We start from the raw sequence: 14,450 nt of genomic DNA, 5'->3' as shown, positions 1-14,450 counted from the left end.
TGTGAAATTTTAGGCAGTTTTCATTGTGTATATTAAACCGTTTATGTTACATTTGTTCTTCAGTTTTGTGATCCTGCTTTATAGTGTGCATTCCAGTTTTTCTAGTGCATTCTCTAATTCTGCAATCCAGTTTATATTGCATTTGTCAGTTGTATATTTTTCCAATTGTATTCTTTTTAATTGTGCAATCTTGGGCTCAGCAAGAAAGGTGGACTTTATGTGAAGTTTAAAATTTAAAAAAGCATTAAAATTTGCACAGATGGATCCAACCTGCCTCCCAGTCTCATGTTATCGATAGGTCTGAATATTTTGCTTTTGCAAATCAGCAAGAAAACGTTGTGCACATCTGGAATATGCCGTCGACATTACAGGGGACCAACCCTCACTCCACCTGAAGCCCTTTGACCTTCTTTCTGATCCTTAAAACTTTGTTCAGTCTGTTCTCTGCAATCCTACATGTTAGAACCATTTTCGTCCAAGGAAGTAGAACCACCTACCAATGTTCCCTCTAAGCTACGGAGTCTTGTGAGCAAAAATTCTATTTTGTGAGCTACTGGCATTAAAGCTGTGAGCGGGCAATTTGGCCGCTGCATAAATTAGCTTGCTCTGGAGCCCTCCTTCCTGAGTGAAGACAAAAACGTGTGAGCCGGAGGCTAAAAAATTGTGAGCTGGCTCACACTAACTCAGCTTAGAGGGAACATTGCCACCTGCATCAAGACTGCAAAATCTATTGCCCACCCCTGTCACCGCTCCAACAAGTCTCCTGTTTGTGATATCTGCCTGGGACTGCTAAGGGGTGCAGAAGGAATTCTTAAGTACCTGAAAGCAATATACATTAGCAACAGGGTTGCTGGATCCCCCTAACCAGGGCTATTTTTGGGCAGGAATGTCCGGCTGGCTCCCAAGTTGGCCACGCCCAGCAGGAACTCATTAGCATAATAGGCCACACCCAACAGCAGAAATTCATTAGGATTGGCTACATCAGGGGTGTGTGGCCTAACATGCAAAGGAGTTCCTGCTACAAAAAAGCCCTGGGTTTTGACAACAAACAAGGTAAACAGATTAACAAACAAAAGGTGGGTATGGCTGGATAACCACACTTCTGGTAACATGGGGGTGCGTCCTAATGTGCTAATGAGCTGTGCTGGCAGGGGTGTGGCCTAATATGCTAATGAGTTTCTGGTGTTGGGTGTGGCCTATTATGCTAATGAGTTCCTGCTGGGCTTTTTCTACAAAAAGAGCCATGCCCCTAGCCACTAGTGGGGGATGGGGGGCAGTGTCGCCTGATCCAGATTGGGAAACTCCTGGAGATATAGAGCTCGTTGACCACCTGACCATTCAGAACTTGGTTATATTAAAATAGTGAACTTGTATGTGCTAATGCTGGAGTATTCCACACACAAAGAAGAGCTTCCTTGAAGATCCAACAAGGAAATCTGTTCATGCACAAGGCAATAATGACAACGAAATGTGGATTAGCATCTGCATCACAATGCTTATCCTAACCAAGTGATACTCAATCAGTGATTTGGGAGCCACATGTGGCTCTTCTGAATACTTTCCCCCATGTTGCTGCTACCTTATGTCCCACAAAAGCAGGTATGGCCATCACCCAATAGTGCTTGTGGTTGGCAGGTGGTTACCACATTGAGCAGCCGGAAGGGACTGGAGGACAAGAAAGCTATGAACCTCCTTGAGATGTGGGCCTTGTGCCAGGGATGGAAATAAAGGGTCTATCCTCTCCAAGAATCTATCACCCTTCTCTAAAGGCTCCATGCTGCTGGGAGAAGAGCAAGCTGGCTACAAAGAGGAGTATGTAACACCAACAGGACATCATCATCATCATCATCGTATGGCACTGTGTATAGTATAGCCAGGAGATCCTAAGACTATCTGGCAGCCAGAAATTCTAGCTCTTTTAGCATTATGCACGACTAGGTGGTGAGCTAGACTTGTTTTTAAGGCGAGAGACATTTCAGAGGTGGTTTGCCATTGCCTGCCTCTGCGTCATGACCCTGGTATTCCTTGGAGGTCTCAGGAGCCCTGAGATCTTGGGCTGTGTATAGTATAGTATAGTATAGTATAGTATAGTATAGTATAGTATAGTATAGTATAGTATAGTATAGTATAGTATAGTATAGTATAGTATAGTATAGTATAGTATAGTATAGTATAGTATAGTATAGTATAGTATAGTATAGTATAGTATAGTATAGTATAGTATAGTATAGTATAGTATAGTATAGTATAGTATAGTATAGCCAGGAGATCCTAAGACTGTCTGGCAGCCAGAAGTTCTAGCTCTTTTAGCATTATGCACGACTAGGTGCTGAGCTAGACTTGTTTTTAAGGCAAGAGATATTTCAGAAGTGGTTTGCCATTGCCCGCCTCTGTGTCATGACCCTGGTATTCCTTGGAGGTCTCAGGAGATCTTAGGCTATCCAGGTCAGGGCCACACAGGACAAGAGCAAGCTAGCCCCCGGGGGATGGTACTCAGCTTCTTCCACAGACAGCCTGCTCTCCTTCCAGGCACCTGGGCCATCTCAATCTCTCATCCAACCTGTTGTGCCTCATACTAAGGAGAGAGCAAGACAAGATGGAAGCTCTTCCCCTCCCTCTGGCTATGCAAGGGCTGGCTCAAGTTCAACAGTGGCCATGGAGCGATAACCCTACATGCTCTGAAGTACTCTGGTAAATTGAAAAGGTTATAGCTGCGTATTTAATATTAGTCGTTGCATCTTATATCGTTGCATGTGTGTGTTTGGTGATGTGGCACAAGGGGCATGTATTAGTTATGTGGATCTTTTGGTTGATGGTAAATGCAAATGTAGTTCGGCACACGCTGAGGACAGAGTATGTCTACTGTAGCTCTGCTGAACTTACCGGATGGATCTACTGATGAGGATGGAGAGATACACCACGAACCTGGGGCTACTAATCAGTCAGGTTACGTTTGGTGGATGAAAACTGGAGTAAAGCAACTAAATACATTTTAACTAAACACAACCTTGTTAAACTTGCAATTTCTTGGATTGGCTATGGCATAACCAATTAGTACTCCCTCCCAAGTCGTACCGGGCGAGCTTTAACACACAGAAAGCGGAGAAGGTCTTGCAGTACCTTAGAATGAACGAAGGCATTGTGGCATGAGCTTTAGTAGGCTACAGCCCATGAAATAATACTTTTACCTTGAAGGAGCTACAAGAAACTTTACTCTAAGAAACTATAACACAGCTACAATTATCTTTTTTTCTAACAAAATCCTTACCTGTTGGTAGGAGCACAGAAAATACAACCATCAGCGTATTCAAGGACTGGAGACCACAACTGGTCATCGTTTTGTTTTCATTGATCTGTTCGAGAATTGCCTGTGGAACAAGACGCCATTGTAAAGTTAGGGAACAAGGCCAGTACGTTGGGGGGGGGGGGTATATAAACACAGGTTTAACTACCCAGCCATTCAAAACTGTATGCCTAAAATGGTAATGTGCAGGGGTCATTTCCTGCAGGAGCGCACAGGAGCGGAGCTCCGGCAGTAAAGAGCCCAGGGGGCGGGCACATGCAACAAGCCCCCCCCCCGCTCCCGGCAGCCCTCAGTCAGAGCAAGAAGCAGCCAGGTAAGCTGCAGAGGCCCCCCCCCCGCCCAAAACAGTCCAGTGGCACCTTCAAGTTTTATTCAGGTACAAGCTCTCCCTCTTCTGCACGTTCCCCCGCCCAATAGCTAGCAATCCAAAACAGTCCAGTGGAGCCTGAATGGTGGGTGTTGCCTTCTGACACACTTGGTGATGTCAGGGGTGTGTGGCATATGCAAATAAGTTATGCTAATGAGTTATGCTAATGAGCTCCTGTACCTCTTTTTCTACGAAATGACCCCTGGTAATGTGTGAAAAGCCCCCTGAGACACGGGCTAATTCTGCACTCATCTGTTTCCTCGCAGTTCTTCCATAGCCACGTCGGGAGGTTAATCTCCCTCTACACTGCATGGCACTTTCACTTTCTTTGTCTATTGGGTTTTATGGTACCTTCTGCATAGATTTATGGCTGTTCGAGGGTGACTGACTTCTGTTCCGGGAGTCACTTCTGATGCTAACACAGGATGTTGCTTACAGGTAGGAGAAGGGGCCACATGGAGAAGAAAGAAGCCCTGATACTGTGGCCACATGTGGCTAGGTGGTATGCTTATTATTTCAAGAATCACCTGGACAGGTCTGTTATCATCAGAGTGGCTGAACGTGCTAATAGTTACTTTGCCGAGAAGAGTCCCATGTGTGAATGTACGTGTACTAGAGTGTGGGAAAACTTATCAATGCTTTTGTGATAGATTAATTCCCATGAGACTATATTTGAGAACTTTTTTGAATGGGTTTGATCCAGTTGTAGATGTCCAATACTGGAAGGGTGCATGTGATTTTCATTAATTCCCCATTCCACTGCAGATCTCCGACATACCCCTCATGCAGTTCCTGGGGGTACCCCGTACCCCAAGAACAGCGTTTCAGGAACGATTGGGGTCTGCAGTGGGATTCAATAAGCAAGAAAGTTCTGCTCCACTGATGGAAATCCCTTCCATTGATAGACATTACCAGTAGGTGATGTGAAAGACTTCTGTCCAAGACCCTGGACAGCCACTGCCAGTCCAAGTAGAACATATGACTTTGAGGAACCAAGAGTCTGATTCAGTATAAGGCAGCTTTATGGGTGTTCATGTGTGTTTACTGGACCCAGCCCTATACTTCTTCATGAGAGTTCTTACCTGAGTGGCCAATTGAAGTCTGGCACAGAGAGTCAGCAATCAGATTTATTTGCCAGAAGTGGTGTGCTGCCACATGAAAATGGCAGCGCCCACTACCCAGTAACAACAATATTCAGTGCCATGTTTTAAATTCTGTTTGGCCATTTAATTGTGGAGGTTTGCTCATGATCCCTGGTCTTCGTTTTGACCCCTGAATACTTACTGCTTGGAGTTAAAACAAACAGGAGGTCTAGTGCCACATTATAAGCTAAGTAGGTTTTTTTCCCAACACAGAGCCCTGACCTGGGTAGCCGAGGCTAGCCCAGTCCTGTCAGATCTTGGAAGCTAAGTAGGGTTGGCCTTGGCTAGTATTTGGATGGGAGACTTCCAAGGAATACCAGGGCTCGGGACACAGAGGCAGGCAATGGCAAACCACCTCTGAAACGTCTCTTACCTTGAAACAAGTCTAGCTCACCACCTAGTGGTGCATAATGCTAAAGAGCTAGAACTTCTGGCTGCCAGATAATCTTAGGATCTCCTGGCTATTCTATATACAATGCTAGGTGATGATGATGATGATACTAACATAGACTACAGCTCACTTCTTTGGGTGCATTTTATTTATTTATACCATGCCATTCTCTCCAATGGAGACCCAAAGAAGCTTGCGTAATTCTCCTCTCCTCCATTTTATCCCCACAACAACCCTGTGAGGCAGGTTAGGCTGAGTGACTGGCCCAAGGCCACCCAGTGAGCTTCCATTGCAGAGTGGGTTTTTGAACCTGGGTCTCCCAGATCATAGTCCAATACTCTAACCACTACACCTGGATGAATTCCGCTGGTCATTGACTGTAATAATCAGTCAATCAATAAATGTAGGATGACAAACAAACAGCAGGGTCAAAGGGACATGAAATCCAGGAAGTACAGGACAAAATGTAACTACGTTAAAGTCAAATCTTGATTGAGAAAAATAAAAAAGGTAATTTGCTAGTTTTGCTAAGCTAGTTAACACTTACAGTGGGTAAAAAAGTCTAAGTCCTTGTTAAAACCTGGAGAGGAAACCGTGTCAAATCTCTTAGGCTGATTCTGCACCCATCTGTTTCCTCTCAGTTTTTCCAAAGTCACATGGGAGGTTAATCTCCCTCTGCATGCATGCTGCTTTCACTTTCTTTGTCTATTGGGTTTTATGGTACCTTCTGCATAGATTTATGGCTGTTCGAGGGTGACTTCGCAGTCAGTACAGTGTTGCCCCAGGTAATCTGAAGGTGGTTTTGAGCGGCACCTTTTCCTCCCTCCGCTTCCTAGTCGAAGGGAACAATAAGCAGACGACTTGACACGGGTTCACTGATCTCCCTCAGTTCCCCTGCCCCTATTTTCCCCTCTGTTTTTATCACCTTGCCATGAATTACTTGGCTCAGGCAGCTAATGACCGCTGGGGCAAATACTGACACAGGAAAATCTGCATGCCAATGCAGGAGCCAGCACTGAAAACAAAATAGATGGCAAGCTGACACTAGCCAATGCAGAAACCAGGATCTGAGGCGATGCAATCAAAACAGATATTCCGAGGCAAGGGGGAACCAGGTCATGTGCTGATAAAACGTGGAGCGAATGCCAGATGCAGAATGGACCACGGTCTTGAGCAGCCAGAGGCCTTAACTCCATGAGAATGCTAAAAATAATCTCTACGGATTTGATGCTGGAACTTGCTTTAAAAAAGAAGAAGCACCCCCCCCCCCAAAAAAAAGGATCCGTGTTGATTTCTAATGCTACTCCCAGGTGAGGCTTCAAAATGTCTTTGCCAGCTGCAACATCTTATGCTTACTGTGGAGTAAGTAAACATGCGATTCCCCTCCAAGCCAAAACATGCAAGGTGACAGTTGGCACAGCATAACAAGTGACATGCTGGGGTCCGGGGGACACCTCTCAAATCCCTGCTTTACCATGGAAACTCGCCAGAGGACCGACCTACCTCACCGGGCTCTTGCTGGAAGGATAAAGGAAAGGAGGAGAGAGCAATATGATAACCGTCCTCATCTCCTCGCTCTATTCCTCTCCCAGAGGGTCAGTTTCTATAAAGTTGTCTCATTCCTCTCTGTTACCAAGTTACAAGGAGTCTAAACAATTTGTTAGTTCCCAGGCTCCGAGAACGGAGAGCCGACTTCATGAAATGTCAGCGTTTCCCCACAGCCTCACCAGGGGGTATGATAGTGGGGTGTGTTTTTTTTTATGTGACAAGTGAAATACAAACGGCCATGCAATCCTTCGGAAAAGACTAAAAAGGGTTCTCTCCAGTTCCTCCCTCAAACCGAACACCAATCTCAGAACCTTTCCTGATGCAATGCAATCCAAACAATGAATACATTAGCTTACAACAAGCCTTTTAATTCCACAAATCTGCCCACAGTGGAAACCAGCCCGCTTTTTTTGCTTATGTCATAAAGCACCATGTGCATTGATGAGAAGCGTAACTATTTATGAAGAAATACTCGTTATGCCTTTGAATATTGTATCTCAGTAAAATCTGCAAGTATTCTTGTGAAATAAAATGGTATTATCCTTCTGTTGCAGGGGGCAGCGGGAACAGGGCACTGTGGAAAACAACGTCCATGGCTGAAGTGAAATTCATCTTGGGACTTCTCAGTGTATGATGTTACCACCAGTCAACTATACAACGTTACCCATAACAGTGTTTTGTCAAATAAGCAGGGATGTTGTACATTTCTCCAGCAGCTGAACTTGCTCCATTTGACAATCGCAATCAAATCGAGAGCTAAACAGGGTTGCGTTCGGATTGCATTGAGAAATCTGAACAGCTGTTCAACAAGTTTGCGACTGCCTGTTGGTCAAAAGCTGACTCCCAGCTGACTAGGTTGTCAGCTCGGAGTTGGGTTCTGAGTAGGGTTGCCAAGTCTGGCAAACTTACCGGCGGGGGAGGCTTCGACGAGGTTGGGAGCAGGGCGCCGCCACGTCACTGGATGGCGGGCGACGTTGCGGACTTGGGGGCGTGGCCGAACGCGTCGGGGGGGAAACCATATGGTTTCCCCCCCGACGAGCTCAGCCACGTCCCCAACGTCAGCAACGTGGCTGTGTCACCACTGGTGACGCAGATTTGGGGGCGGAGTTCCCCCCGGGGCCTGATTCCGCCGCGGCGGAAATCGGGCCTCCAAAGTGGGGGTTTCCCCGCCCCCTGCCCCCATTTGGCAACCCTAGTTCTGAGTCATTCCCCCCCTAGCAAAAAAGCTACACAGTGCTACTGCAATGGTATATTCTAATGAAATCTACCCTTCATCCTTCTCTGAGGGATGCTAACTGCTAAAATGTTCCCCATGACAGGGTGATCAGCTAATCTTCTCTTCTGGCATTTATGCATTGCCCCTGTGCAGGTCCAGTGTGCCAGTTCTTAGAGTGAGAAGTTTTGGGCAAAAAGAAGGCAGGTAGATGGTCCACTGATTTGTGGTGTACGAAGTTCATTTCAGGCATGACTGTGGCGTCTGGGCGTAAAATCGCTATTTTATGGAAGATGCACAGTCCCCTAGTGATCGCACGCCCAGTTTGGATCCTCTTCAGCCTCTTTGGATCCTCTTCAGACTGCTAGCAAAAAGAACATTTAAAGACCTCGAAGGAAATCCCTTTGTGCCCAAGTGCTCAAAGGGAGGCCTGGTCAAAGCTTGTAGAATGTGCAGCCTCCATGACAAGAACCTATGGATAATCAGGGGCTGATGCTCCTTTTAAGAAATGTTGCACCGAAAGACATCTCAAAACGGAGAGACCTCCTGTTGATGGCATAACTAGGGTCGCCAGCTGTGGGTTGGGAAACACCTGGAGGTTTTGGGGGCGAAGGGTGGGGAGGGCCCTCAGCAGGGTATAACGCCATAGAATCACCTTCTAAAGCAGCCATTTTCTCTGGATCGGCGCATTCTGGAGGCCAGCTGTAATTCCAGGAGATCTCCAGCCACCACCTGGAAGTTGGCAACCCTGAGTATAACAGAAGCTAAGGCGGCTGCTTGCCTATAGAGTGTGCTAGGCTTCAGCCTGGCCAGCTGTAATTCCAGGAGATCTCCAGCCACCACCTGGAAGTTGGCAACCCTGAGTATAACAGAAGCTAAGGCCGCTGCTTGTCTATAGAGTGTGCTAGGCTTCAGCCTTTGAACTGCGGAAGGTTTCCGATTGAGGTTGCATTTTTTTTTTTAACCTCTGCACCATTTCAGCTATGCCTTCCAAGTGCAGTTGCATATTCTTGATGTTCATGTTGCATAAGTAACTTGTCCTGAAAAAAGCTTTGGCTTAACTTCACTTGCTGCTCAGTGTCCAAACAGTCAAAGCAACCCCAAGGCTCCCTGACTCTGAGGGAAGCCAGGGACCCACCCTCCACGTCCGTGCGTCAACAGGACAACGCAAGCGTTGCCTTCAAGGCAAAGCCTGCTGCTCTTTTACAGCCCACTGCCTGATGAACAGCTGGAAGGCAACCTTTAGCCAGGGGTGGGGAACAAGGAGCAGCTGGGATGTGGGAGCAGCAAAAGCTTCCCACAGACGGGAATTGTTCAGAGCCCATGGGAGTTCCAGAGTAGAGCATCAATATGGCAACCATGCTGGAAAACCACCCAAGAGCCAAACATATAATTTCTGCCTCCTCCTGTTTGAGTTGGTCATCTTTGCAATTATTATTTATTTATTTTTTTTATTTACATTAGACTTGATATCCCGCTCTTGTCCCATGGCTAGGGTCTCCCTTTGAGAGAACAGCATTGAGAGAACTTGTAACTGACCCACGGTCACACCAGCAGCTGCATGTGGAGGAGTGGGGGAATCAAACCCGGTTCTCCCAGATCAGAGTCAGCGCTCCTAACCACTACACCAACTGGCTCTCACACTAATCTGGGCATCTGACTGAGAGAAAATACCACGGCATTGTCCTGAGATGCCAACAAATCTATCCCTGGATAGCCAAAACTCCTGGAACAATGCCAAGGTGATGAGTGAAGAGGCTGGCTTGTGAAGTCATTTCTCTACTGTCCCTCAGCAGAGGTCCTGTCTCAATGAATGCTGGATTTTCACTGTTGTCTTTTTTTTTTTTAATGAAATTTTATTGAAAAATTTTATATAAACAACTCTTAACAAATAACCAACTACAAACAACAAACGGCAAAGAGATTATTGCTATGTTCCACTGTTGCCTTTTTTGAGAAAGATGTGGTTCTCCTGGTATGGAAGCAGGTCTCCTTGTAGAGAGAGAGAGCATGTTCTTGGCTACAGACCTGCGCCCACGCCCATAATCACAGATCCCTGTAAATGGGTAAAAACCCTGGCAAAGCTCCCTCTACTTTTTCCCTCCTACTGAGTGGAGCTAGGGTGGCCAGGCCCCGGGGAGGGCAGAGGTTCCCCCGCTAAAAGGTTCTGTGCAGGAAACAAGAGTCTCACCATATGGAATAGGGTTTCCAAGAGATGTTTATTGAGATAATGCTCTGTGGAGGTGACAACGGAGCAAATGATATTTTTCAGACCACTAACCTTGCTCCCAGATAACATTATTCTCACACCCATGCTTTTTAAAGATGGAAAATACAATTTTTTAAAAAATCCGATATTTTAACACCTCTTAAGCCAATACTGTCAGTTTGGAACTAGGCCCATTTTGAAAATTCTGCCCTGCTCTACCATCAGCTATTCTCTGAGCTCTGCCTACAATAAGGTTTGTATACGCCAGCCAAGTACCAAAAGATGTTTATCCCTGGAAGATTAAGTCCGGGCAGCTGTAGCTGCAGGGAAAGGATTTCAGCACAATCCCAGTGTGCAGGTGTTTCTGTCTGCACTAGTTCCCCATCGACCCACGATGCTGGCACTAAACAGTACTGGGCTATCAACGTGTGTGAGGGAAAAAGAGGGTGGTCTGAACAGCTTTTCATGGTCAGCAGGGAATATGCCAGGAGAAAGAACATGTTAGCCCAAGAAGCAGGCCTGTGGCTACAGTGGGGCATCTCGGGGCTAGGCCCCTTGACTTACTGGCAAGGCCCCACAACTTCCCATCGAGCCCAGGGCCCGAGTGGTGGCAGATGTAGGGGAAGGAGCTGTGCCCCGAGGGGCCACGGTGAGGTGGGGTTGGCGTCTTGGGTAGAGGCCTGGGGGGCAGAAGCTGCAGTGTAGCTCAGGGCTGCGCCAGGTACTGCTGGCATGGCTGCCCCATGGGTCACTGTTCCTTCTCCACCCTGCTCCCTTCCCCCAGTTCTGCTGGGTTGCTGCTTGGCATGGTGTTAGGGCCAGGCTCAGAGGGCGGGTGGCGTTAGCCAGTGCCCCCTAAGAAATTTAAATGCCCCCCCTTTTTTCCAGTGTTGAACTCTATGGTACCATAGAGTTTCCAGGCTGATTGCTAGAGCGTCAGCCAACGATGTGCCCAACGTGATGATGTCACTTCCAGGTGACATTATCACGGCGCGCACACAAAGCGCATGCACGAATGTCTAGGGTAGGGACCAACTCTCCCCCGCTATTAGCAGTAAGCGACTTGGAAACCCTAAGCGTAGCAGTTCGTATCCTGAGCAGAATATAAGTGCTGTGATCTTAAAATGGGCCACGGGCAGTGCAAGACCCTGTGCGGCTCCAGACTGCTGCCGAGCGGGGCTTCCTGGGTTAATGAGCAGCCGCGCACGTGCACAGCTTAGAGGGAACACTGCCCTGCAGCCCCTTGTTCTGACTGCACCAGCTTCACACACCACCTTCTGTGCCCTGCCTGGGGGCAGAAAGAGTCTAGGTTGTCTCTGTGTCTGTTTTAATTCAGTTATTACACTCCGGTGCTAGATGACCTGCCAAGATGATAGTTGGCTCTTCTGACAGTTTATCAGGAATCCATGTTTTGTAAGGCATTACACTGTCTTCTGGAGCATCCTGACTGCCCTGAAATAGAAGGAAGACCTGATCCCCACCCCCCAAGATATACACACACACACTCTCTCTCTCTCTCTCCCTAGTTTGGTGTAGTGGTTAGGAGTGCGGACTCTAATTTGAGAGAACCAGGTTTGATTCCCTGCTCCTCCACATGCAGCTGCTGGTGTGACCTTGGGTCAGTTACAAGTTCTTTCAGAGCTGTTCTCTCACGAGCAGTTCTCGGGAGAGCTCTCTCAGCCCCACCTACCTCACAGGGTGTGCTGTGGGGAGGGGAAGGGAAAGGAGATCGTAAGCCACTCTCAGACTCCTTCGGGTAGTGAAGGGCAGGGTATAAATCTCTTCTTTTTCTTCTCCTTCTCCTTCTTACCTTGTCTGAAAGTCATGCCTAATTGGATTCTGATTCCCCCAACCATCTGAGGCATTTTGTTGGGTGTCACTGGTTTCCCTTGCACCCCCTCTGGTGGCTGAGCTATGCTCTGTAATACTAGTCCCACTGCATTGTTTATTGGCGGTCTCTGATGTCTGACTGAACCATTTTAATCCATTCTTCACTCCTGTAGAGTGCCTGAGTCACAGTCACCTGTGCCTTGAGGAGCCACAGTGCAGGATGAACCTCTAGTCCCAAGACTAGGCCATCCCCCAAAGAGTCACTGCAAAAGTTTAAGTCCGAAGCATGTCCTTCGGTATGCATTGGACTTGTCACAACCCGAGATGCACCAATAGTGGCTGGGGGCTATGAAATCCAGGGCTGGCCCAGACAAGGTGCCATAGGAAAGGATGCTGAAATCACTCCCGGGGGCTATGAAATCCAGGGCTGCCATAGGAAAGGATGCTGAAATCACTCAGAGCAATCAATCTGGCTATCTCCAGCACCAAACCTGAGGTTACCTTTGCCAGGCGCCTAGGAAGGAAGTAGGTGGCTGGTACGTGAGCGGAAAACCCAATTTGTGCCTGGAATCTAACATAAGGAACACACAATGAACGCCGGCTATATTGTGCCCAGGAAATCTGTCAAAAGAGGAAGATTCGTGGATGATGACAGCCGCCATGGCCAATGCTGCCTTATTCTCCTGTTAAGGGCTGATGAAGGACAGCACAACCAGGCAGTATCAGACACACCCCATCATTTTCTTCAAACTCACTTTCTGTCATGCAAGTCAGGTACATTTTACATCCTCCAGGAGCCTACGAAGAGTGAAATTTTATTCCTCACTGATTTGGTGTTGCACAGGATTTACTGGTGGAACGGAGACCGTAGGTGCCTTTGCACCATCTCTCAGGACTGGATGGAGATTATATAAGTAGTCATGTCTCACTGGCCAACTTTCAGAACCTCTGCCCCAATATCTTCCCGATCTAATATCTTCCTGCTCCCATTTGCACAGGGCTACTGCCTTGGTTCCTGTGGTGTCTGAGTTCTGTCTGCCTTTTATGAGTTTATTATGAGGAGCTTATTGCCAGGAGATCAAGAGTAAATAATAATAAATGATACCTTTCATAAGATGAATTATTGCTTGTTGGTATATGTCACTTTTAGGGCATTGTCACCAGAGTAGTAAGCGACCACACAGGTTAAGATGCTGGAGTCTGTCTGTAGAGAACACAACAGGAACAGAGATGACGTCCTAAGAATAAAGAAAAACCCACAAGCAAAATATTCTTTACAGTTAGATGGATTCCATTATTGTTAAACAGCAAGGGGGGTGTCAGAGCCGGGCCTTGGAAGCCTCGACTCTGAACTGCACTGAGGCAACAGCGACTGCTTTATGACCCTCGTCCCAAACAAACCCCGTAAATGCTGCTCATCCGATAACCATGGTACCATAAAAGACATAAAGCTAGATGTTGCGAAAACAGACAAATGGGGGTAAACAAAAAGGAAGATCAGGACCGACATTTAAACGTTGGTTAAAAGCATTAGTAAACCAGGAGGGGATAACTATCAGGCAGAATGCGGACAGCGATGTAGTCTAATGGTGTCTGCTGAAGGTGGCCATTCTTCAGCCAAGATAGCACCACTGAAAACAACCTTCTCTTGATATTGATGGCTTTCCGTTCATGCGGACGTATCTCGCTCCTCTTATCAATGGTAACTGACAGTTGTGGTAACTCCACGTAGATTCTTCTATTACAGCAGTGACACTGGGTGGCCCTCCCTCGCCAACTTGTCTTGTGCTATTCCCGTTAACGTAAGAAACCTGTTCCAAATTTTTACTGATTTCCATTAGCAGCATCATACATCACGTTATCATATAACACACCGCGTTTCTACGATAGCAGCGGCATGCCTGTGCATTACATTATTTTCTGTTTGCAAAGAAGATAACCGCTTTTAATAGACTGTCAAGCAACAAAATATAAATATTCCAGTCAATTATTTTAAACACATCCCAGCACCTGCTCCTTGACTCCAGCTGATGAATTATGCCTATTCCGGTGATTAACAGGTAAACAGAGCCCTACATATATTTCACTTGCCCAAGCCTTCTACTTCCACCTGCATTTATAAACAGTCATCTTATTCAAGACTATCATATACCGAACTGTGTGCAACCATTACTGGATGAGCGAGAGGTTTTTTTTTTTGCTGCTTCCAAAGTTATTCTAGCATCTGTAATTAGATCCCAAACTGTTTTTTAAGTCCCAAATGGAGCCTCTCCCAAACAGATATCCCACTGCAGATGGCAAGACTCGATCTAAAGGGCACAAGTGACAAGAAAGGCAAAGGAACATAAGGAGTAACTGTGATTTGACAACGGAATCAATCTACTGGGAGTAGGAGGTGAGCTTTTCCCTTGCTGAATGTCTTCAAGCAGAGGCTGGGAAAGCCGTC

The 14,450-nt window shown here is 46.8% G+C and overlaps 1 protein-coding gene across 1 annotated transcript in view; it reads right to left on the bottom strand.

The window, feature by feature from the left end:
- Positions 1-13,210, bottom strand: part of KIAA1644 (KIAA1644 ortholog) — a gene marked incomplete at its 3' end in the record, with an annotated part of 34,187 nt that extends 20,977 nt beyond the window's left edge. Inside the window, exons 1-2 of the mRNA XM_015415733.1 lie at positions 13,110-13,210; positions 3,269-3,368 (exon numbers count right to left, since the gene is read on the bottom strand). Of these exons, the coding sequence (XP_015271219.1) occupies positions 3,269-3,335 (67 nt within the window). The remainder of the gene's footprint in view (positions 1-3,268; positions 3,369-13,109) is intronic.
- Positions 13,211-14,450: the final 1,240 nt, after the last annotated feature.

The sequence above is a fragment of the Gekko japonicus genome, unplaced genomic scaffold (genome assembly GCF_001447785.1).
Source record: "Gekko japonicus isolate JY-2015 unplaced genomic scaffold, Gekko_japonicus_V1.1 scaffold5103, whole genome shotgun sequence".
Taxonomy (NCBI): domain Eukaryota; kingdom Metazoa; phylum Chordata; class Lepidosauria; order Squamata; family Gekkonidae; genus Gekko; species Gekko japonicus.
The sequence above is the reverse complement of the archived record's forward strand: the minus strand, read 5'-3'. Positions and strand labels throughout refer to the sequence as shown.